This window comes from Akebia trifoliata, chromosome 3 (genome assembly GCF_017979445.1).
Source record: "Akebia trifoliata isolate Shusen 1 chromosome 3, ASM1797944v1, whole genome shotgun sequence".
Taxonomy (NCBI): domain Eukaryota; kingdom Viridiplantae; phylum Streptophyta; class Magnoliopsida; order Ranunculales; family Lardizabalaceae; genus Akebia; species Akebia trifoliata.
In genome coordinates, this window is record NC_141377.1 from 31,807,426 (window position 1) to 31,832,960 (window position 25,535).

Below are 25,535 nucleotides of genomic sequence, written 5' to 3' on the forward strand. Positions count from 1 at the left end.
CAAAAAAGGACACATATTTGAGTTGAAAGAAGCTTTAAGTGATGTGGGGTCATTACAATTCACTTGTCTTTTGGCTTTACATGTGAAACAGTTGTGTGAAGAGAAATGCTCCAACTTTGTCGTGAAGCATTTTCTTTCAGAGTCATTCCCAATTGATGATTCATGTTGTTTTTGTCGACCTAATTAGTAATTAAGATAAGACGTTGTCATAGGTAATAATATCTTAAGATCTTTAAAAAAAATATATAAAAATAAATAAAAAAGCTGATTCATGAAAACTTGAGGGATGGGGCTTAATAACATCAAATCAAAAACTATAATACAATTTAGTGGGTAGGCGTGACTTCTTTGCATCTTTTATGGTTTTTTGTACTCCAGTGGACTTGGGATATCTTTTTACCTCATGTGTCACACTTTGGCCCACTCTATAAGGATTATGGATCCCAAATACTAAAAATGAATTTGAACCGTTGGTGAAGACATTTTTTTATTTTTATATGGAAAAGGATTGTGCCTCAATACAAAGCCCGACACGACGAAGAAACATATTAATGATCGAATCACAATCGAGATGACTTTTAGGTAAACTATGATAGAAGTGGGCATTGGGCTAATCAGATCAAGACTGAATCTAATCAGATTTGTTCAACAAGGATCCAACCTTAGGATAAGGATCACATATCGTAATGAATCGGTGTACATCAACCATGTCGCAATCCATCTATATATGATCCAATTGGATTTGACCCAATCAGATATTAAAAAAAAAAAAAAAAAAAACTCTTGTAGATAGGTTCCAGATCCAATACAATCCGATCCATTGACAGCTCTGAGTGGGCTGTCAATGGGCTTTGAAAGTGTGAATTGTGAAATGGCCATAGACGCTGTTTTTGACCACTTGTACATCATAAGTAAACTCCAATAATAAATAATAAAAAATCAATCTTAAAGACTACTCTCATACTTGCCCGTGTACACACTACTACCTCAACTAAAATTATTATGGATTTCCATATTATAAGCTTCTTTGGCAACCTACCCACCATTTACGATTCGTGGGTTTAATTACTTGGTTTGGTTCGAATAAAGGTCAGCGGTTTATCTCTCTAGAATTAATCCAATTTTTAATTCATAGGGGTAGGTAGAGATAATTAGTTTGGTTCATTTGTACAAGTACTACCATAATGTTAGAAAAAAATCTAAAAGTGGAAAAATAAAAAATTTGATTCTCTTTTATATGTCTGCATGAAGTTGGATTCACAAATTCCTCGAACCTAGTATGAACCATACCACAAATTGGTTTGGTTTGTTTTGGATCGTGATACGTTCTATTAAGAAGTGAAATGGTTGGATTCTCAAATAGCTTAATATGTGATTTGTTGTATGCCACGAACCTAGTATGAATCGTACCACAAACTAGTTTGCTTTGTATCGCAATTCATTCTAGTAGGAACAAATTTGGTAATACAACGAAGTACTACTATCACGCATAATTTTAACTAGAGTTGTTCAGATGCTAGTGGTGATCAACTCTTTAAGCTCAATTGAAGGGAGTGAGAGATTTATTCCCAATATTCCATTCTCGGCTTCAAGGCTAGCTAGTAAATCAAGGAGTGACAACCCTTTACTTTATCTAAATCGGGCGGGGGATTTCTATAAGTGAGAATTCAGAAGCTTTATCTTAGGTAGATTTCGATATGCAAGCAAACACTAGAAGCACCCAACGCTTTATATGTTGTAGAAACCCAAATTTGTCCCAAGTGAACTTGACAGCTCTCAAAATCTAGTAAAACAAAGCTGTCCCAAAACCTCTGGAGTAGTCAAATATCCATTCTAGAAGGGCCCAAGGTCTAAAGAGGTTGTTCAAATTTAACCCAAGAAGTAGTATACCTTTAGTCTAGGTCGTTAATAACCCAAGGACCCACTTGTTTTTCCTTTTGGGCGGGAGTCACCCAAAGCTCCTCACAATTTTCTTCAAGCCGTTGGGTTCGATCAATTTTCTTTTTTTTTAATCTTTTTTTTCTAACTCAAGTGTTACATAGATTTTACACCTAAACCCTTACTAATCCACAATTGTCCAAGAGAACTCAAGGTGAGTTTCCCACCCTCTCTGTAGACATAAGATTTTCGAGTCCAAAGATCTCTACTACTTGAATTTTGAGTCACTATCATTCTTTTTTTTTAAAAGAGTGTGAATGGGCACCTGAAAAATCATTTTTTGTTCGTAGTGACTCTCGTACTGATAAGTGCTACACAAATTTTACACCTAAACCCTCACTAATCCACCATTGTCCAAGATAACTTAAGGTGAGTTTCCCTCTCTGTAGACATGAGATTTTTGAGTCCGAAGATCTCTACTACTTGAATTTTGAGTCGCTACTATTTTCTTTTTTAGAAAATAGCTGAATGGACACCTGAAAAATCATTTTTTGTTCGTAATGATTTTCGTACTAATAAGGGTATTAGTCCATCTAAGATTTAGGTAAGAGGGTCCATGTTAGGGAATAGGAAAGATTTTAAGCACCTCATTCCCTCCATCATAAGTGATAATCTCATATTCGATTGATTTTCGAAAAATTAAAATAAAAGTTGAAAAAATCTGACTTATGCCCTTGAGTGCAAAGGATTTCGATTTCGACTTAAATCAATGAGGACTTCCTTATTGAGGAAGGGGTCCTATCATGGTCCATGTCTTTGAAAAATCTTGAAAAATGTAGACTTTTTGGTCAATGGCCCACTTTCATAAGAAAAGAACCTGAAACCTTACTCTCAAGACATTTTTTTTTGTGATGGGCACTAGGGTGTAGGGATTTTTTAAGAAATATTTTTGAAAAGGGTTTTCAACCCTTACCCTTTCGACCAAGCCGAAGCCTAATCTATCGGGTGTAGGTGAGTGTGTTCACTAAATCATATGGTTATTCTAAAATAAAATAAAAGAAGAGAGGGGAGAAGTAGAAAAAGGGAAGATGGAAAGGGGAGAATGGGGATTAATTTCTTTTTCTTTTGTTGTCCTTACTCTACCTTGTTCTTACTTCTTCTTTTTTTATTCTTCTTTTATGTATTTTTTGATGTTTTTCTTTATCTTGACTTGAGTAGCTTCTACTATAAAACTTGAAGGTTGATGGACTTTCTCTGTTGAAAGTTGAGTGGGCTGAGGTAGTAAGAGACTTCGAACTCACCTATCGGCATACACCGAACTTTTACTTGTATTTTTATGCCTAGTTTTTGCCTAGAACTTTGAAGTGACTACTTTTTGACAAATTAGAGCATCAGGTCTGTCTAGTCTAAACTGACTTTATTGCTGGTTTTAGTGCTCCTAATGGCATGCTTAAAATTTTGTGTATCTTTTTTTATGTTTTTAATGATCGAACACCTTAGTTCTTTCATAAATTTTACTGGCAACCATCCCCAAACCTCTATTGGTTATGTTTGGGAGGCTTTTGGCTGGGGTCGTCTCTTGTCCAGTAACCATTCTAAGTGGAGACAAGGTTTCAGTTAAACTATGAGAATAAGAGTGGGTTTAGTGTTTAGTATGTAAACCTTAACCCATCGAAATTAGGTACGAGAAGGCAGTCACTGAAAGTAAACAGTCGGTAGCTCGATCAAGGATACTTCCATCTCAATCCCTCCAGGAGGGGTGTATGCTGCATTTAGGGTATGTACCAGTTGAGACAAGCTAAGGAGTTTTTTTTTTGAAAGTATGAGAGATAGGATTTAAGAGAGATGAAATAATTGAGATAAATGACTTGAGGGGGTGTTTAAGTATGGACTTTTTGAGAGGGATAGGGGGTTTTTATAGGGAGTTGAGTGTTACTTTTAGGGATAGAATGGGGTGAAAATGTGAAAAGATGGAGAATGATAGTTTATGGGCGAGATATATGAAATTTAAGATTAGTGGGGCGTATATGTGAAAAGTGGTGCAAATGGGTTATTTTTTATTAAATTGGATTAGATCCTTTAACCCATATAGGTTTTGTGTTAGATGGGGTTAATGGGAGTGGGTTTTAGTTAGAAGAATAATTATGTAAAAGGATAGCTATTAATATTTTGGGAGGGTGGAGGAGATGAAGATGTGTCAAAAAGGTATGGGATGTGTGTTAGGTGAGTTAACTAAGGATAATAGATGTAAGAGGCATGCAGATAGTTTGTGGAGTATTTTGAGGTTAAATGATGACATGTAGTATGATGTAGGAATAGTGATAAGATAATGAGAATGATTTTTTTTGTGAGGTTGGTTGTAGGGGTAACATGTGTCCACCTTAATGGTCAATGACTGTTTGAATCTTGATTGGCTATGATCATGGACATGGGTATGGGTTTGAGCTAGAGTAGGGGCTTGGGTTATAGGATTGGGTAATGGTTTAGGTTTAATTGCATTTAGGATTGGTTTAGGTCCATTGGACTTAGGAGTTGGGTAATGATTTAAGTTGGGTTGCATTTAGGATTGGTTTAGGTCTATTGGGATTAGGGGTTGAGTTAGACTTGATTAGCTTAAGGTTAGAATAATGATAGGTTGAGAAGATGATGTGGTTTAGGTAAGTCTTAGTGTGAATCCATAGGATTATTGAGAATTTTAGAATCTTTGATTTGAACAAAAATGTTAAATTTTGAAGATTTAGGTCTTTAGGTCCGTTGACGATTTTTTGACAAAAATATCTTTTTTGAGTTCTTTTCAGGTAAGGCCCGTTCAAATTTGGATGTCTACACTCTCATTAATCATGAATAAATCTGTAGCTTTTTATTTTCTTATATTGAACAAGTCCTCAAACTTTAACCCTTGGCTCTCCCAAAAGACAATTACACTTTTATCCTTAGTTTGTTGAGACCCAAGGCAAGGTAATTGACCTTTGAAATATTCTTCTCTTATGGATTCATGGTACTTTGACCAAGTTTAAAGGACTTAAACCTTTAGTCCCTTAAATAGAATTCTCTTGAACTTAGGAGCAATTACCCTTCTAACCCCAAGTTTTTTGAGAATTAAAGCAAAGCAATTAACCCTTAAGACCCTCCCTTGGGTGATTAATTACTTGTCATTGTACTTAATTTTTACCAAAGTTGTTGTCTTTCAAGGGCAAAGACAAACTTGCCTCCTAAAAGAACTCTCTATAAACCTTGAAAGCAATACATTCTTATCCTTTGATCATCATGATTGACAGACCTATTTAAAGGAAAATAATCATCAAAGCCACTTGATCCAAGGTCATTCTTTGTGGTTGTAATGCAATTAAATTGAACTTGTGGTGTGTGGATCTTTACACCCGATAAAAAGCTAGAAATTATATAAATTATACGATGTATATATTTAGATCTTATACATCAAATTGGGTTTAGTCCAGTTCAGACTCGATCTAATAGTTGTTGGATTGGCTTTGGATTTTAATATTGAGATCTAAAAAAAAAGCTTGATCCATTAAGAACACGATTTGATACTTATCAGATGGGTACCAAATTGACACCAATCTAATCCGAACCCAATCGATTGAAAGCACTAGCAAAAAAGTCCTTAAACTAAACCAACCACACCAACTTGGGGCCGTATTTTGTTGGGGAGAAGATTTTATAGATATAGAACTATAGTCATATTTCGTTCCCCAAGGGATCGAAGTGTTAAAGATAGTTCCTTCTGCATGAGGCATACATTTGTGTAGTATCTTACTCGAAGAAGAAGCAAGTAAGGGTTTTCGGACTAGTGCGAGAGAGCTGAGACCACTCCATGCATCAAATCAAACGTGTTTTGTAAACTGGGGTTAGAAGTTTCGGGATATTATAAAAGTTTTGGATCCAATTCACCTTATGAGTTTTAAAACAATGGTACTAGGTGGTTGGTTAGCCGCCATTTGATGGGTCCCACTCCCACTCCCACTCCCACGGTCTGGATTCAATGGTTGATCTTGAGCTGTATTTCTTTGGAAGATAGTAAGTCAAAATAAGGGTCTTAAATTACTTTGATTATTAGAAAGGATTTTTTGTAAAATTCAATTCCTGTGAACTCTAGTAAGTAAAGAGGCAAAAATTCAAAAGCATAGTAGAAGGTTTTTCGTAAAATTGATAATCAGAGTCAATTCTTAAGAGTCAAAAGCTAGCATGTTTGTAGTGGTCACGCGGCTCGTAAGAAAATAGGGATATGGAGTTAAAATGGTTCAGACCAACTTTTGGCTTTTGGCTTTTCACTTATGCTAAAAGTCAGGCATAATATATATTAAAAAATGATTTTGAGATGAAAATGTTCTTCTTTTCTAAGTAATAAAATTACTGAAAATGCCTAGAACCGTTTTTAGCGTTAACTTTCTAGTCTAGTCTTCGCCATAAATTGTGTGATCCATCGAAGGACCTCGCAGTCTAGTCTTACCAAAAATTCCCTCAATTTTTATTTTTTATTTTTTTGTGCTCTTAGGACACATTTTAACAAAACCCTTAGGATTACTTTTGTGACTAAAACCACGATTGCAAGTTCCCGATAAGGTAGAAAAAGTTAGGGTGTTCAAGTATCTTTAATTGGAGTGTCACATGAACTGGGGTGCTATATAAAAAATAAAAAATAAAAAAGAATTGTGATAATCTGACCCCCTATCTGACATATACTCCCACCACAAAACCGAAGACCATTTGCATCGTGATACACAAGAAAAAGATTTGCAATTCTATGTATCCCAATGCAAATGATCTACAATTCCTTGAAGGGGGTGTGGGGCGTCAGAAAATCATTATTCTAAAAAAAAAAATTGGTGGGACAAGACGCATTAAATAATATGCATCTATCTGTACACCGCTAACATGGCAAAAGGCACAGAATCATAAATCTTTTTCTTTGGGATATACAAGGAAAATGATTTATCATTAGTCTACTTTGAAATAAGACAAAGGAAAATCCTAGGGAACTTTATTTTTCACTGTGATTCTCACTGTGTTCATGTGATAGTCATAAATGTATTTTCTCATATAATGTGGTAAAAGTATTTACGGTTATGTGCACACTTCCACGTAAAAAATGTGAGAATCACAGTAAATCCGAATGTCATGACAAGACAAAGGAAGGAGACGTTGAAGAAAATGACCACAGAACAGACAATTTGATGAAACTTCTAGTACCACCAGTTGCCACATAAAAAAAGTTGGACATAAAAAACAATGAGCGAATATCTCCAATATTGAGTTGCTGTATACGCAGAAACATTGACACTAAAGCTGCATCTGGGGCAGGTCAAACCCAACGAGTTGAGAACCCGACCTTTGGTTAGCTTTGGGCACAGTTAACTTGAATTCGGGTAATATAAAAAAAACAAAAAAGACTGACTGAATCAAACCGGGTTAGGTTTGGGCACAGAAACCGGATTGCCCGAATCAAACCCGGGTCGAAGCTATAATTGTTACAGGGTGGGGGGAATGGGTTCTTTTTTTTCCGTATCATAAGGAATAATTTTTGGCGTTAATGAGGAATGAACTAATCCATCTTGGGTTGGGCTCGTATTAAGCATTTCATGCCCTAGTTCGGGTTGGGCGTGGGTTTGATCCCCAATCCAGCCCAACCCGTCCGAGTTGCAGCCCTAGATGAAACAGTGTTCCTGAACAGCTATGGCCAACAAATCATAATTTAAACACATTTATAAATAAGTAAATAATAAAAAATAAAAATCATAAGTTAAATATGAAAGATGATCCAATTTCTTCAATATGAAAATGTATTCGATCCAACAAACTCAAAAATCCACATTAGATGACAACAGAGCAAATATACCAATGAGAACAGTCTCTCGTAAAGGGACAACTGCACTGCCTCTACCATCTATAACATAAAACAGGCGCAAGAGACATGAAATGAATGAGGAGGTCAATCCATCCTTCCTTTCAATGTAACCTCCTTCACTTCAGTTGGTGTACTGCAGCACAGCAAACAAAACATTATTAATGCATGTATTAGTTTTTCATTACGAGTTGTTTTTACGTAAAATCCACATTACATGAAATGTGATTTTATGGAGCCAGCACCGTAAAATCCGTCCAATGGTCACAGTTCCTTTTTTTTTTGGGTGGGGTTGTTTACAGGCTCCCAAAGAATCCAGGAGATCTAATGCTTGGGACAGTCACTAAGGCTGACTAAATTAAGAGTTGGGTCTATCAACTGGATGGCTCAAGATCAATGAGGTGGTCTATCATATGAATAAAAAAATAATAATAATTTATGTTACCCCTACTACAGCTTTTAACATTGAGAAATTCTATTGGCACACCAACTTTTACTTGCAACACAATAATCCTCTTGAAATTGAAGGGCAGTTTAAATAGATTGGGGCGCTGTAAGTAAAAGTTGGTGGTTTAATAAAAGATCTCTCAACATTTTACCCTCCAAAAAAAATCTACAAATTGTTGTAAGCAAGATTCAAAATCTCGTCCAAATCAGGAGAAAAACCTACCCTACCGATACATTCTGAGACAATCTGAAACATTCCCAAAACATTGAATGGTTCGAGGTAGTGTCTCTTTCTGGTCTCAAGTGAAACCGGAATGTTACACCAAAACATTTGAAAAACGGAACTAAACTTCAAAATATTTTCAAGCTCTAGTCCTGACTTCAATCGGTGTTGACTGATGTCATATCATGTTTAAGAATGCAAGTTTTGAAAGGAGAGCAAAGGGTATGAAAAACTTACACAATAACGACATATCCTCCCCAACCACTCAAGCAATCGCGATCTACTGATGATTGAAGTGCTTGAGAAACAGTCTCAAATAATTCTTCTGGTTCCTGTATGACAATCCGAATAATAAAATAGAATGATTATTGAGCTTTACTTTAGCATATTTGGGAGGGATAACTAAGGAGTCTGGAGGATTACATGCATTTCAAATTACATCTTACAGTATCAAAATGCAATTTAACTGAACCACAAGTGAAACTTGGCTATTGTCGGAACTTACAAACAATTTTCCTTTAAAAAAAATGCAGTTTATGTATTGCAAACTAGGGGAAAGGGGGTTCTGCATGTTCAAATAAATCCAAATCAAGATCAGTCAAATAAAAAATGAAAACAGTGATTATCATCACTGTTCTAGCATTCACAGTTTTGTGCATGGCTACGTGGGGCCCACATGGAGTAGAGTATCTGATTAGTTTTTCATTGGGCTTATATCCCACTCCAAAAGTCACAAATACTTCAAACTTTTTTAAATAGATAAAGATGACTCATTAATGAAGAAAAGAACTTACAAGATAAAAGATGTTTAATTGAAGGATGAACGAGACTCGCCAATACACACCAATCACTGAAAAACAAGAAAACTTCCTGATAATAAAAAAAACCCTCAAATCTCTCATATCATCACGGACTGCCCCCTGGATACAAAATCTTCAAAGAACGCAACCTTGCAATCATCGTCAATTCTAGACCAGAAGTACAAGTTGTCAAATCTATAAACACAATTATATGGAAGCCTTGACTTCTAGGATGATAGCATTAACATCTTTGTCCTCTCCTTCAAAGAATTTTTTAGCATTCCTCTCCTCCCAAACATGCCAACATGCAGGAAAAGGCAAGAGACTCCATAGCATTCTTCCTCTAGCATTGAAAGTGTAACATAGTAGGAAGGAAACAAGTCCTATAAAGATTGATAAACCACAATGATAGACCTCACTCTGCTACAGTTTTGTGGGGTTTAAAGATTGAGACAAAAGAATGGGGTCCACACAACCCCCCATGTTATTGTCTTTCCTCCCCCCACCAAAAAAAAAAAATTTACGATAGACCCCACTCAGCTACAATTTTGTGGGGTATAAAGATTGAGACAAAGGAGTGGGGTCCACACAACCCCATTTTATTGCCTTTTCTTTTCTCCCCCACCCCCAACTTCAATAATCCCCTTACACTTTACTATCTTTCCTCTTATACCCCTTTAACCCCAAAGAGGACGCCAATGACATAGGCACATGTAAACTCTAGTAATACAACAATTCGGGATAATTTTTCCCCTATAAAGTAAATGATCATTGGTTAGGATTCTATCAAAAGTAGCAAACCAAACAAAGAAAAGACACTTTTGAAGGACTTTTTTCTCCCCAGATAAGAGAACTCGGGAAGACCAGATCATGAATAGGAGACAACGAGTTGGACAATTCTACTATTTCATCTCAGACAATCACTTCCAAAACTTCTTTCTTTTAGGATCAACTCTCCCAAGCTCATCGTTGTTCCACTTCCAAGCTTTTAAAAAATAGATCTTCTTACTTACTCCTAAAAGAAATACATGCTCTCCCCACAACAGCAAAGGTTTCCCATCACTCGGCCTCCGCAAAATTTGGATGCTTGAAACATTCTTTGAATCTAAAGAGAATGGAAAAACAGTAGTGTGCAAATTCCAAAAGAAAACCTACCTTGGAAAAGGCCCATACATGCAACCCTTTCATGAAAACCAAGGGCTCTCAAAGTTGCTCTTGCACAGCAACTATACTTCACATCAAAGTCAAATTTCTCAAAGCCTCAGATAAGAACATTCACTTGAGGTAATGAAAGGGGGCAATTGTGGGGTGGGGTGGGGTGGGGTGGGGATCAAATTCTTCAACCTATATGTCGTCCCTGTCACCTCGATATTCAGGCAAATGCACTTCTGATTAGGCAAAACCAAGGAATACCCGCCACCAAGCTCATCTATGCAGACACCTCAGACTTCGCCCTTACTCCTCAAATTGCCATCCCATAGCTAAGTCATCCCAATTCAAAGAATCAATAGTAGCCGGAATACAGAGTCCAAGCTACCATTAATCTTGCCTTGAAACACATAGCCATTCAGATTTATTTATCCCAATTAATGCCTTAGACCATCCATGACTCTGAGGTCTTAGTCGGAACCCCTAATTTCCAAGTAGCTCGGACCTAGGTAGGGGCCTCCCTCAGATGAGTAGCTCGGATAAGAACATTACCCAATATCGAAGTAGCTAAGACCAGGGAGTATAATAATGAGCAAGGTAATTCAAAGTTGGTGGGGCTCAATGAAGATCTCGAAGCATCACTTTAAAGCCTAGAGATTTATGCCTCAACATCAGCGCTGCCATGTGGCATAACACTTGGAAGTAGACCATTTATTGCACAAGGAAATTACAATAGAAATGGGGCCGGGGGAAATTAAGAATCAGGGCATAATGGCCCTCGTTTGTACCTACAAACCGTCGACTATAAGAAAAGGAAGCCCCTAATGAGATCGAATCATAAACATTCTACCTCAATTATTTGCAACTCTCTTTTGATATGTAATCTAAATTGCACCATACTAGTGTCACATAAGCATCGTTCAATAATCAGAGAAAATAAGAATTCAACTGATTAGTCATAGAAGACTCAACCTGTAGATCTTGTCAATGACTCGCCGTGAGGAGTGTGAGGCAAGAAAAATTGCAAGGACCACTTGCAACTCTCTTTTGCTATGTAATCTAAATTGCACCATACTAGTGTCACATAAGTGTCGTTCAATAATCAGAGAAAAGAAGAATTCAACTGATTAGTCAGAGAAGACTCAACCTGTAGATCTTGTCGATGACTCGCCGTGGAGTGTGAGGCAAGAAAAATTGCAAGGACCACTTACAACCTTCAATGCTTTCACTAGATGCCCCAACCTTTAACTTGGACCCTCTGGAAAACATACGATTTTATTGCTGCCCTTTGGAATGAACTCGAAAAGAAGAAATAATCTACTTTTCTCGTTTTTATTACCTCAGATTTTAGTGACTCTTCCAGAGAACCGTTTCCTCCAACTAGTCTACCCACAAGGGACAGCTTAAGCTTCCTAAAAGATGGCAACTACTCCTTCTCCATTCACGGCTAGTAAAAGCAGATTACAGTTACCCCTGCTTGAGATTTTGGAAATCTGAATGAAATTACTGAGACCAAAAGGTCTTAGCTGCGACAGAAAGCACTTAGCTAGCACCCTAATGACTTTAAGGCTAGGATCCGGGAAGGCAGATAAAAATTAAACTTTAAACCTCTTGCCAGATCAAAATGTACAAGAAGTTAAAGGATTATAGGGGCATCCATTTCCATAGTAAATTTGCGTCTGTCTTTCATGAAGTTAGAAGTTTCAGGCAGGGGCATTCTTTGTGAATGCTCCTCATGGGGAGATCATTCTAAGAAAAGATAACTCATCTTGATGAGGATCCCACACCCCTGAGTACAAAACCATGTAAAAATACCTCAACCCTAATCCTTCCTGAGGTGTAGTTGATTCAGTGTCCTTGTAACATTGTTCATATATCGTACTTCTAAGGATCCGTTCTTTAGGTTTTTCCATGAAATACATGAACAATGGTTTATGCTTTTTACTGCTGTTTTTAAATTTATTGTTCTTATGAGTGTGTTTTCTTTTTAGCATGGACGTATATCATACATTAAAAAAAGTCATGTGTGAATATGACATAGAGTTTAATTTTTCCTCTTAAGTATGCATGTGTCCAATTTCTCTTGCACACCATTCTAAAGTATTAACTCAAATTTTCTTCAAGTTTTTTCTTTTTTATTTTTTATTTTTTTGATAAGTTATTTCTTTTTTATTTTCTTGAAAAAATAAATATTTAAGGTTCTTTCATATTTATGACATGTAGATTTAGAGTTCCAGGCAGACAACAACAACAATATGTACGTGTACAATAATTAATGTCCAATGATTAATTCCAATACTGCAGTTCTATTATTCCTAACTCTAGAATTTTTTTGGGTAGGGAAGCAGGTCACAGTAGTTAGTAGTTCATGCATGGTAACCCAGATAGTGGTAACAATGCTCATGGACTTCAAGTTAGCAAGATGACACCTTCTAAATTTTTTGTGGTGCCACCAGTAACCCAATTTCTAATGAAACTGGTAGCTTAAAGGTGAAGGGGGGTTTCGAACGTCAGTCCATGGTATCAACACTCAAATTGTGTTAGTTTAGTAAGCTGGCACGCTTTACATTCTTCTCTAAACCTTGGTTCCCAATTCAGTACTTTCAACCAAGATAAAAACTCAAATATTACCCTCTTCATAATGGACGATGTGAGCAGGTATCATGTTTTCAATCATTTAAAACTATAAGAAGCTTAGCAGAATATGCAACGAACCATGTCAGGCTTGTACATCGATTCACAGGCACCATAAAGAGACTCTGATGCTGTGCCAGCAACAACAAAATCTTTAGCAAGCTCCCTGCATATAGGATAAGTGTCAAAACAAGTAAGAAAAATCATTAAGTTACCCACCAAACATGATCATAAGTACGCACCCACATACCAAGAAAATGAAGTCAATCAGAATGCATAGAATTTATAAAATGAACTCGCTTTGTTCTTTTGGTAAGTTATAAAGTGAGTTCTATGCATTAATGAACTCATTTAGATTATACTTAACGACTCAAGAAAGAAAATATAGTACAGAGATCAGTGAATAGAGATCATGTGAACAAGAAAGGTAAATTTACACAAATAAAAAAGGAATATAAAGAAGTGCTCTTAGTATTTTTCTCCCCTTCTTTGTATTTCCTAAGGAGAGAATTACTAAGTCGCAGAGCTGATCCAACTTATCTGTCCAATAACAAGACTGAACGACCTATCTAAGAGTAACGTGGTTGGCCTTTCTAATAGTATCGGAAAGGTCAACTACAAATAGGGCATTCTGTACAATCTAAATGCTACAAGTAGAGCATCCAGTATATACCACATGCCACAATGACGAACGGCTGCAGTGAAAAGAAGGTAACGGTTCTCACACCAAGTTGGACAAAGTGCTTGTAAAAGATTTAATTCAAGAATATAAAACTTCTCTCTCCAATTGGAATGTGTCCTAAAAAACGTAAGTGCTTAGAGATATTGGATGCAATAAGAGGAAAAAAATATAGCTTATTCACGATCAACAGAGTTCTATGGTTACAAACACCGGTATACGAAAAAAGTTAGAAATACAAATGGAATAGGTATAATAATAATTGTAGGTGTTAAGAGAATAAGGAATAAACTATTAACTACAAAACAAGTTTTCTTATGGGTAAGCTGGACTTGAACCCATGACCTCAATGCTGCTTTGCAATTTGTCAAACCAACTGAGCTATGGGTCTAAAATATGTTAAGAGAAAAAGTAATCAACCATTAACAATAAAACTAGTGAACATGAAAAGAGATAATTAACATAATTAGAGCTTAATCTTATGCACCTAAACTTGGATTAGAAGAAACATTAAGGGAGAATTTTAAAAAGCTTGGATAAACTAATTCAATGAATTCATATTTGAGAGACAATATTTATAAAAGGGCACTTAATGGTCATGTAAGAAAAGCAAATAGAGGATACGAGAGGATGAGCAAAGAAGTTACATTTGGATAACGAAATGAAATGAAATGAAAATAACGATCATTGGAATTACGATGACACAGGATATTTTGATAGTAAACATATATTTCAAAAATATAGATGAATATTTAGTTACTTCCAAGAATGGAACCAATAAATGCCAGATGCAATGTTTGTATTTAGGAAAAATGAGTGCTCAATATGCAAAGACTACAAGAATACAAAAAATGTTTTCTTTTCTACATAAATTGATAAAAGAAGAAATGTAGAACTTAGAACGAGAGACTTATAATGGTGTGGGGATGAAATAGCAAATGCATTAAAAGAGGTACAAAAAAAGGTTTTTAGGAAATCTAATAGAAAATATATATATAAGGAAAGTTGGTAATGATCTAATTGAGCTCAACCGTTCAGAAAATCGTTAGTGAAAAATAAAATACTACACGTCATGGCAGATGACTTGAAACAAAGAGAACTTAGAACAATAATTATCCCAAAGATTTGGGTTGGCTGCAAAAAGAACTTGGGAAAAATATTATAAAAATACTAACAAGATATAAAAGGCTAAAAGAAAAACAAATGAAGTGGGCAGTGAAGTGAAACACAAGTTATATGATGACCTATATAACAGGTCAGAGACCAAAGTGGATGAAAAAGATATATACAAGCAACCACAACATAGAGAAAGAAATGAGATACCTAGATCATGTTAATCGTGTTAAGGGAGACGATGGAAGAGTCTTTGTAAAATATGAAGTGATTATTGACAGGAGGCAGAGTTATTTCCAAAAACATTAAATAAAGACAGTAGATTCATGGGAGTCCAGATCGCACATAGAATTTTGGTTGGATCAGAATATCATAAAAGAAAGCAACTCTAGCAAAGATGAAGACAGGTGAGGGCATTAGGACCATATGATATTTTAATAGGAAGTATGGAAGTGCACGGAAAGTATTGGATTGTTCAGGTTAACTAAATTGTTCAATGGTACTTGAAAATTAATATGAATGAATGGAGAAAGAGTATTGAATAACCAATATATAAGAAATAAGAATGAAGGAGACAAAGATAATTGCATCAACTAATGAGGCATCAAACCTGAGTCACTTTCTGAACTTACAGGAAAAAGAGATGGAACAAAGATTAAGACTAAAAAAAGATTTGAAGACATGGATTGGGGTATTGAGAGCTGATATGAGGATACTTGGACCAACAATACAAGTAGCTATAGATAGAAGGGAGGAAGGAAGTTCATTCAGACAACCAGAGATAGTAGAATAAGGCCTTGATTGTGACGAGGATGATGATCATTGTATTGCAACTTTGGTCATAGCATCAAATGTGACAATCTGTTTCCACTACGACAATGAAGAGTCACATGACTGTAATTGCTTATTGGGTTCGAAGTATTATTGAAATGAGCCAATTGGTCAAATTTTCAACTACAACAAATTGGGGAAAAGAAATAACCCAGTTAGAATAAATACAACAAGCATTCTCCGTACAGTAGTACAATCAAGATTATATTAACAAGAACAACTGCAGCAATGCTGCACAAATTACTAAATGTGGAAAATGAAAATAGTTTCAAGACCACAAATTGTTGCTATTACAAATCAAAAGCATGGAACAACAATGCTAAACAATAAGACTTGAAAAAATAAAAAAAAACATAAAAAAGCACAATATCAAGTGAACATTGGAAAGATAAAGGAGAAACTACACACTTGGCACCAATTGAATCCATGGTACAAATGAATGGCTTATCGTCATCTCCTAATCCAGCAATAACAGGCTGGCAGAAGTATGGGCCAAACCTACAAAAAAGGAGCCATATTGCATTTTTTTAGTTGTATTATCTTTATTGCTGAAAAAGTGTAGCACAAAGACTTAAAAAAGCAGTCACTGGTTCTGATGGGAATCAATAGAAGAAAAGTAAATATCCTATGTAAATAACTGCCAATAAAAACATAACCATGCAAGTTTAAGTCACATGCATGGCTGAAGCATACCAAGCCTAGCGATGAAGAAAAAAATTTTAAAAGCTATTAAAGGAGGGGGTTGATTTGATGCTCTAGCACAACATAGAAAATGAATATTGGTCATAGCAGCGTATTCTAACCAATCAGTACAACCAGCAAAAACAAGCCGCTTTGAGCAAAACACCATCTTAGAATTGAACAGTTAAGTTTTCTCAGTAGTCAAAACACTGGTTTAAAATTTCATGGTATTTACATGCCATATCACCCTTTGTGAATTGTGGGATGCAAATAGTTCGAGTTAATGAACTTTATTCCTAAATGGAAATAAAACAGACAGTAGAAAATGGCATATATAAAAACTCTAAAATCCGAATCATCGGAAATCATAACCTTAAAGAGGAAAAATATCCAGTTTACCAATAAAGGACTCTTCTTGATGACGAAAAAAATCAAAATGTTGATAAATTAAATATTTGGTCCTTAACTGTGAACAAAGTTTTCAAAGTGTTAAGAGGCATACAACTTGAGGCTCGCATGAGGAAGAGACCCTCAAAAAAGGCCTTAAAACTTTAAACAAAGGCCATTTCCTCTCAAAGGCTTAGGTCTAATTCAAAGACAGTTGAAAACATAGTCACCAAGTCGGGGTTCGGGAATGAGTCGGCAAGGGAAAAAAGTCGGAAAAAAAGGAAAAAATTGGGAAAAAATCGAAATAAAGTTAAGACACTGTATTTTTTCTACTAAGTGGTGTTGTCATTCATATCACCAAATCCTATTTTAAACTATAAGAGTAAATGGTCTTTGAAAAAACCCTTTTAAAATAGCTTGCTCAGCAACAACAACAACAAAAAAATCACATTTTTTGTGTGTTTAAATAGAACTTTTTCAAAAAGTCGTGCGATTAAACTCAGGGTCAAGGGTCCGTGGATTCAATAAAGTGGCACCACTTCTATGAGCGTGATCAGAGAATACATTTAAAAGTCATCATATTTAATCAAATCAAACAGTTCACTTTCAACAAACCTTATATGCAAACATCTTAGCAAGAGAAATAGAACACACTCATGCATAGACACATGGGACTACTGCCCGTCGAGGAGGTCGTCAGTCTTTAAAATCACGATTTAAACATGATTTTTTGAAAAAATCGACGACTTTGGTAACTGTGGTTGAAAAAACTTACACTTTAGGGGAGGTGATTGCCTTTTGACTAGAGTTTCTAGCTTGTGGGTATTGGAAATATTAGGATAGATAGTTAGTTCTAATTTAGTTTATATGTATTTATTTCTATTATTCTTTCTGTGTAAGGGCATTTATGTCCATTCCCCTATTATGGGTTATAAATATTTACCAAGCTCTCATTATAAGACTTGAGTTTTCTCTTCTAAAATTTTTCTTGGTATCAAAGCCAAACACAACCCCTCTCCGTTCCTCCTCACATCTTCCTTCATTCACTAATTCCAATCACCCAACAATAGCCTCATCCAGAGTTTCTCCCCTTCGGAGGCCTTTTTTTCTTTCTTCTTTGATTATTGTCTTCTTAATCACACATTGCGATAGAGACTTTATTAGTCTTTCACATGCTGCAATAGAGACTTGCGCTGTGATTAATATTTTTTTTGTACCCTACGTTAGGGTTTCTCTTACGATCAAACTTTTAAGCCCTAAGCAAGCCAACTATAGATCAGATTCTGACTTGCGATCAGCTTTCCGGCTCCTATTATACCTTGCGATCAACTTTTCGACTCCTATTATACCTAGCGACAGCAATAGTAGAGATGAATCACCTCTGCGATCAGACTTCCAAGCCCTAAAGTGTTGTGGAACAGCAACAGCAGGTTTCTACAGGCCTGTATCTCATCTGCATCAGCTTTTGGACTTCTATTATAGTTTGCGACAGCAGCAGTAGGTCTGAATCTCATCTGCGACCAGACCTACAATCCCTATAGTGCTTTGCGACAGCATTACTAAGTTGCTACAGATCTTTCTCCCACCTGCAATCAGTTTTAGGTACTCTACAGTGACTTGCGATTCAACCTTCTTGCTTAAAGTGACCTCCGACAGCAGCCATAGATCCTTACCTTGCGATTCCTTCTACATGGTCTAGAGTGCCTTGCCACAGCAACCTACAGCAGCAGCTTGTTGTTGTGTTCATTTCGATCAGCTCTATAGAGTCTGATCTGCTCTACAACAACAACACATGGTTGTTGGGTGATTAACGATCAGCCCTACAACCCTTCTCAGGCTGTGCAAAGCCCTGTAACAGCAACTATTTTTGATTTTTTGGTTAGTTCAACCTCACGACAGCAAGAGAGACTATTTCTGGTGTTACCGATAGCAATCAGCAAGACTTTTTAGCCTTAAACAGTATTAATACGGCAGATCTCCCTTCAATCCAAATACAGTACTAATTGTACAATGACTTCAACTCATGAGACTAAGGACTCTACCATCACTTTTGGGTCTAATTTTTTTGTCCAACGTATCACCAATACCCCCACTAGATGGTCGTAACTTTCAGAGTTGGTCCCGGTCTATACGACTTTATTTGGGTAGTCGCGGAAAATCTGGTTGGTTGTTAGGCAGTATTCCTAAGCCACCCCCCACTGATCCCAAATTTGAACAATGAGAAATCGATAATTGCACTATTCTTGGTTGGTTATTCAATTCCATGGAGCAATGCATCTACATTATGTTTATGTATCATGAGACTGTCTCTTCTTTGTGGTCAGCTCTCACTCAGAAATATGCACATGCTCGGAATGACTCAAGGATATATGAACTTTACCGCGATATTGCTCAAGCTACCCAAGGAAATCAGAGTGTTGTAGATTATTTTAGATTTCTTCAATCCTGTTGGGAGGAGCTCTCGCACTATGAGTCTATGGCTGAGTTATCTGCAGAGGCAGCCGGGTATGTGGTCAAGAGGATTGATCGGCATCAGACATACCAGTTCCTCATGGGTTTACGCCTTGAGTTTGAGGCACTGCGGACCCAAATCCTTAATACCACTCCTCTACCGTCATTATTTGAAACATTTGCGACTATTGATAGCGATGAGCGTCGTCGCCGTGTCATTCCCTCTCAGACATCGTCTTCTGTTACTATCTCCACTTCAGATACATATCAGATGGCTCTTGCAGCTAATTCGGGTGTTGTTAATTCCCGTACTCAAGGATCCGGGAATCAAGGCCGTGGGAGCCGTGGGCGTGGTAAAGGAAGTGGTCTTACATGTAGTCATTGTGGGAAGATTGGTCATGAGAAGCTTCGCTGCTTTCAACTCTATCTCTACCTGTTGAGATCTTCTGGGGGACAGCCCCGTGCTGCTGTTGTGGAATCTACCTCTGTTGATCATGCTTCCCTTGGTATTATTGATTTGCAACATCTTCAGACACAGATTACAGCTATTGTATGGGATCAGCTCCAGGCTCAGACTCCCTCATCCTCGACAGTTGCATCTGTTACCACTCCTCCAGGTACCTCTTCTGCTTTTCATGCCACTCAGTCTGACTCTGCTCCTCTGACCTGGGTCATTGATTCTGGTGCCTCTTTTCACATGACCAGCGAGTCCAATCATTTTATTTCTTCTAATTTTCCTACTACTCATAAGAAGGTTCGCCTTGCTGATGGGTCTCATACCCCGATTCATAGTAAGGGTACTATATCTCTATCCCCCAGTTTTCCTCTTGATTCTGTTCTCCATGTTCCACATTTATCTCTTAACCTTATGTCTGTAAGTAGTATTACAAAATCGCTTAATTGTTCTGTAACTTTTTTTCCTACTCACTGTGTCTTTCAAGACCTGACTTCGAGGAGGATTTTTGGCAAAGGATATAAGAGGGATGGGTTGTACCTGTTTGAAGCTCCATCTACTGCTACACCCGCTTTTGTGCTCCCACTCACTGGAAATCATATTTTCTCTTCTCAAACTTTAAACTTATGGCATGCTCGCTTAGAACATGCTAATTTTCAATACTTATATTCATTATTTCCTACTTTAAAACAATCTTGTAGTAGACACAAATTTCAGTGCTCTGTGTGTGAACTTTCTAAACACACACGTACCTCTTATATTCCTCGTATGCATAGAGTTAATGTTATTTTTGATTTGTTTCATTCTGATGTGTGGAGGCCTTCCCCTATTACTGCATTTAATGATCATAGATATTATGTTACATTTATTGATGACTATTCTCGTTGTACTTGGATTTATTTAATGCGTTCTCGCTCTGAGGTACTACCTATTTTTGTTAATTTCCTTAAAATGATTCAAACTCAATACAACATTACCGTCAAATCTCTTAGAACAGATAATGGTGGGGAATATATCTCTGATGGGATTCGTTCCCATCTTCATGAGCGTGGTATGCTTCATCAGTTAACCTGCTCATACACTCCTGAGCAAAACGGGATGGTAGAACGTAAAAATCGCCACCTCATGAACATCGTCCCTTGCCTTCTGCGAGGGATGCATGTTCCTAAGTCCTATTGGAATATGGCAGTTCTTACTGCTGCTTTCCTACTGAATCGTGTTCCGAGCTGCACTTTAGGGGGACAGGTGCCTCTTCACGTTCTTCGACCTGATAGCACTCTCTTCCCTATTACACCTAGAGTTTTTGGGTGTACTTACTTTGTTCAGGATAGAATTCCTCATCGCACAAAACTAGATGACAAAGCTATCCGTTGTGTCTTCTTGGGTTACTCTTCTCTGTCAAAGGGGTATCGATGCTATGATCCCCTCTCTCATCGTATTATTCATTCCCTAGATGTCACATTTTTTGAAAATGTTCCATATTTTTGTACTTTATCTTCTTTGCAGGACTCTTCTCCTTTGCAGGATTCTTCTCCAATAGTGCTACCATCTCCTGTTTTCTCTTCATCTTCATCTTCGCCGCCACCATTGCAAGTTTACTCTCATCGCCCTCTCCCCTCTCAGGCTTTGCCATCCTCCTCATTGGACTCAGGGATGTCGCCTTCTACGTTTACACCTAGTCCTTCTATTTCTGACTCTCACTTACCTATTGCACTTCACAAAGGTAAGCGAGGGTGTGTTACTAATCACCCTATCGTCCAGTTTGTTTCTTATCAGGGTCTTTCTCCTTCCTATCGAGCCTACCTTGCCACCACAGACTCTATTCGGGTTCCTCGGTCTATATCTGAGGCTTTACGTGTCCAATGTGGATTAGAGCTATGACTACTGAGATGGATGTATTGCAGAAGAACCACACTTAGGATCTTGTTTCTCTTTCTTCTGGGGAACGAACTGTTGGTTGTAAATGGATTTTCACAGTTAAGTACTTTGCAGATGGTACTGTTGATCGCTATAAGGCTCGATTAGTCGCTAAAGGATTTACACAGACTCCGGGAAAAGACTTTGGAGCCACATTTGCACTTGTAGCCAAACTGTCAACTGTCCGTTTACTTATCTCTTTAGCGGCCTATCATTCTTGGTCTCTTCACCAGCTTGATGTGAAGAATGTCTTTCTCAATGGTGATTTGACAGAGGTCATTTATATGGATCCCCCTCCGGGATTTCGTATTCAGGGGGAGTATTCTGGAAAAGTATGTCGCCTTCTTAAATCTTTGTATGGCCTAAAGCAATCTCCACGAGCATGGTTCCAGCGTTTTTCTGAAGTCATTTTATCTATGGGATTTTCCAGATGCCACTCTGACCATACTTGCTTTACTCGACGAGGAGTAGATGGCCGCAATACCATTGTTCTGGTTTATGTGGATGATATTATAGTAACTGGAGATGATGCACAATAGATTGACAGGGTTAAGAGGCAGTTGGGTAGTGCTTTTATGGTTAAGGACTTAGGTCCCCTCAAGTATTTTTTGGGGTTAGAGATAGCTCGCTCACGTTGTGGTATTTCGTAATCTCAACGAAAATACACATTGGATCTTATTCAGGACACTGGTATGCTTGGCTGTCATCCTGCCTCATCCCCAATGGATCAGAATCACTGTCTTCACGCTGAATCTGGGGAACTTTTATCTGATCCTTCATCTTACTAGAGACTCGTAAGCCGTTTGATTTATTTGACTAACACTAGACCGGATTTGACTTTCGCAGTTAGTGTAGTCAGTCAGTTTATGCATGCTCCGCGCCTCTCATCTTGATATCGTGTATCGTATCCTTCGCTACTTGAAGTCTCGTCCTAGTCTAGGCTTATTTTATCCATCTACTGCTCAGCCACATCTGTCATGTTTCACTGATGCTGATTATGCGGGTTCTCTTACAGATAGGAGATCTATATCTGGTTTCTGTACTTTCTATGGTGGTAATCTTATCTCGTGGAAAAGTAAGAAACAGAGTGTGATTTCTCGTTCCTCTACTAAAACTGAGTATCGTGCTATGGCCCTGAGCACATGTGAGCTTCTTTAGCTTAGATCTTTATTAACAGAGTTGGGATTTCCTACTGTTGGTTCCTCCTCGCTGTTCTGTGACAACAAGTCTGCAATCATGCTTGCATCTGACTCAGTCCTTCACGAAAGGACTAAGCACATCGAGGTTGATGTGCACTTTCTCAGGGAGAAAGTTAGATCTAGTGCACTTAAGACAATCTTTGTTCCTTCTTCAGATCAACTAGCAGATATGCTTACAAAGTCTGTTGGACCTTCTATCACAAACTCTCATCTCACCAAACTGGGCCTAGTTGATATATTTTCCCCAGCTTGAGGGGGAGTATTGGAAATATTATGATAGATAGTTAGTTCTAATTTAGTTTATATGTATTTATTTCTATTATTCTTTCTGTGTAAGGGCATTTATGTCCATTCCCCTATTATGGGTTATAAATATTTACCAAACTCTCATTATGAGACTTGAGTTTTCTCTTCTAAAATTCTTTTGTAGGGATGTCTTGAATTTCTTTGTTTTTTAATGTTATTATCACTCCTAATATTTTTTATAATTATGAAGGTTGCCCTTTAATAACATTTAGTTTCATAAAAATTCTTTAACCATGCATATATATTTAGAGGCTCAAGGCAATATGATCCATTTGTATCCCTTCATTTTCGTCATTTTCGTCATTTTCATTGAGGCGTTGGGAAAATATTATCAACAGGTGTGAAGAGGCCATCTATCGTTGGGGCTCAAGGATATCCCATCTCCAGCTTGCAAGCGACACCCTGGTCTTTGTTGACGCCGCTCTAATTATCTTAGATTCCTTAGAGGCCTTCTATGTTGTTTTGTGGTTGTGTAGGAGTTAACCAGCCTCTCAAGAAGTAAATTGTTTCGGATTGGACATATCCACAACCTAAATTCTCTTGCACGTCTTGGGATGTGACCTAGGACACTTTTCAGCAAGTTGGAAACAATGGGTAGATGTTTAGGGTCCAAGAAGTGTATATTTTATCTAGAGGAGACTAGTTGACTCTTATTAAGAGCACCAAATCAAGCATTCCTATATTTATTTATTTTTCATTATTTTCCATTCCCAGGGCTGTGGAGCAGAAAATTGATAAACTAATTCACGATTTCTTATGGAAGGTCAATGATGGACCCCATAATTTCATCAACTATACTAAAACACCGTTTGTTCATCAAAAAGGGTGAATGTTTGGGGTTTCGTAATATCGAAACAATGAACATGGCTTTATTTGAAAAATAGTTATGGAGATTTGGAATTGACCATAATACTCTATGAATTATCATTCAAGGAAAATATGGGTTTGGCCCTTTAAGTTGGGAGAGCAATAATATAAATTCACTAATGGATTGATTTTTTTCCTTCTCTACCAATAATGTCCACTTATTACTTGCAAATCAATTGAAAACAATTAACATGCCAATTTTCATAAATTCAAAAACTAGATTACACTACAAACAAAATCACATATAAAGGATCCCCAAAATCTATAATTAGAACCCAAAAACTACACAAATATTGAAACTTGAAAGAAAGCCAAATCAAAATCAAACCTCTTCTCATATAGAATAGCGGAAACGAGACTAGCAAAAGTTTCAGGCTTCATATCCCTCTCTTCTCGAAGCTGATACAACTTGTGCCGAAATACGAGCCGCTGATACCTTCGAATTACAAACAAATTACGATATATCAAACAAAAACGACAAATCAAAACCATATAAAAACGATAAACCACAGCTCAAATTGAAGATTTTTACAGTGTTTGAGAATCGGTAGCTAGTCCTGATAATCCAATGTAAAGTTTTTCATGGATTTTAAAGATTCTCTGGAAATCAGTGGCGATCGTTTGAAGCTGAACACCGAGACGACGATCGCTAGCAATGGCGAAGCAGTTCTTCCCCACCATGGCAACTAGGGCACTTCCATTGTACTCGAAGATCTGTAAAAATTACAAATGAGATTTGATTCCTTGACCTAGCTATCTGTACTAGCATTGTTAGAAAAAAAAAACATTAAAAAATTAGGGTTTCTGAGAGAATCGAAACGAAAGAGAACGATAACCTACCGACATGGCAGCAATGTATATGGTTGGAACTTGAACTTGAGATGATGGGAGCGAGGGTTTTCTTTCTTCCTCTTTAACTGCGATGCCTTGCGACAGAAGAAAATTGGTGTGGTTAAAAAACTCGGGCGAGTCGATGTGACTCGGAAATTAGGAATGGAATTGACTCAGTCGATGAATTGCTCATCCGTTTGATTGAGATCCAATACGACTAGGGGTGCAACTTGGTCCGCTTAGGTCGGGTCCGAGGTCAAATTGGAACCGAACCAACATTGGTCGATTCCTCTAAATAAGAATCAGAACCGAATCAAATTTCATTGGAATCAACCTAACTCAAACCAAACTGAATTAAAGTCGGCTTGCTTCGATTTGATTCTACAGATTGCCAATATTCTATAAATTATAAATAATATTTTTTAATGAAAAACAAACATAAATTTTCATACAATAAATAGCAAATATATTCATAAAAAGTCATTACTTTATCCATAAAAGATCAGTAATCTATGTCCTAACTCCTAAAATAATTTATAATATATATATGTGGATTAGGATCCGTATACACAAAGCTACTCATAAAGTTACAACGTGTTTTGTCTTATATGGGCAAAAATGTTTGGAATGGGCTGATTTTTTGTGAGGATGATCTCTATGGTGAGGAGATCATTATTGCCAAAAATCGGCCCATTATGAAATTTCTAGCCCCATGTTTACAAGTTGAAAAATTTTGGACCATCCAATTTTTGTAAATCACTTTTGATGGGGTTAGAAGTTTTGGAATGGAATGATTTTTTGCAAGGATGATCCCCTCACCATAGA

General features: G+C 37.0%; 1 protein-coding gene across 1 annotated transcript; it reads right to left on the minus strand.

The window, feature by feature from the left end:
• Positions 1–7,622: 7,622 nt before the first annotated feature.
• LOC147406396 (proteasome subunit beta type-3) lies at positions 7,623–24,872 on the minus strand. The gene is made up of 7 exons (XM_086434403.1): positions 24,720–24,872; positions 24,412–24,593; positions 24,208–24,315; positions 16,026–16,115; positions 13,076–13,160; positions 8,649–8,743; positions 7,623–7,877 (listed from the first exon to the last, which is right to left on the minus strand). The coding sequence occupies exons 1-7, from the start codon at positions 24,723–24,725 to the stop codon at positions 7,829–7,831; spliced, it is 615 nt and encodes a 204-aa protein (XP_086290529.1). The 5' UTR covers positions 24,726–24,872; the 3' UTR covers positions 7,623–7,828.
• Positions 24,873–25,535: the final 663 nt, after the last annotated feature.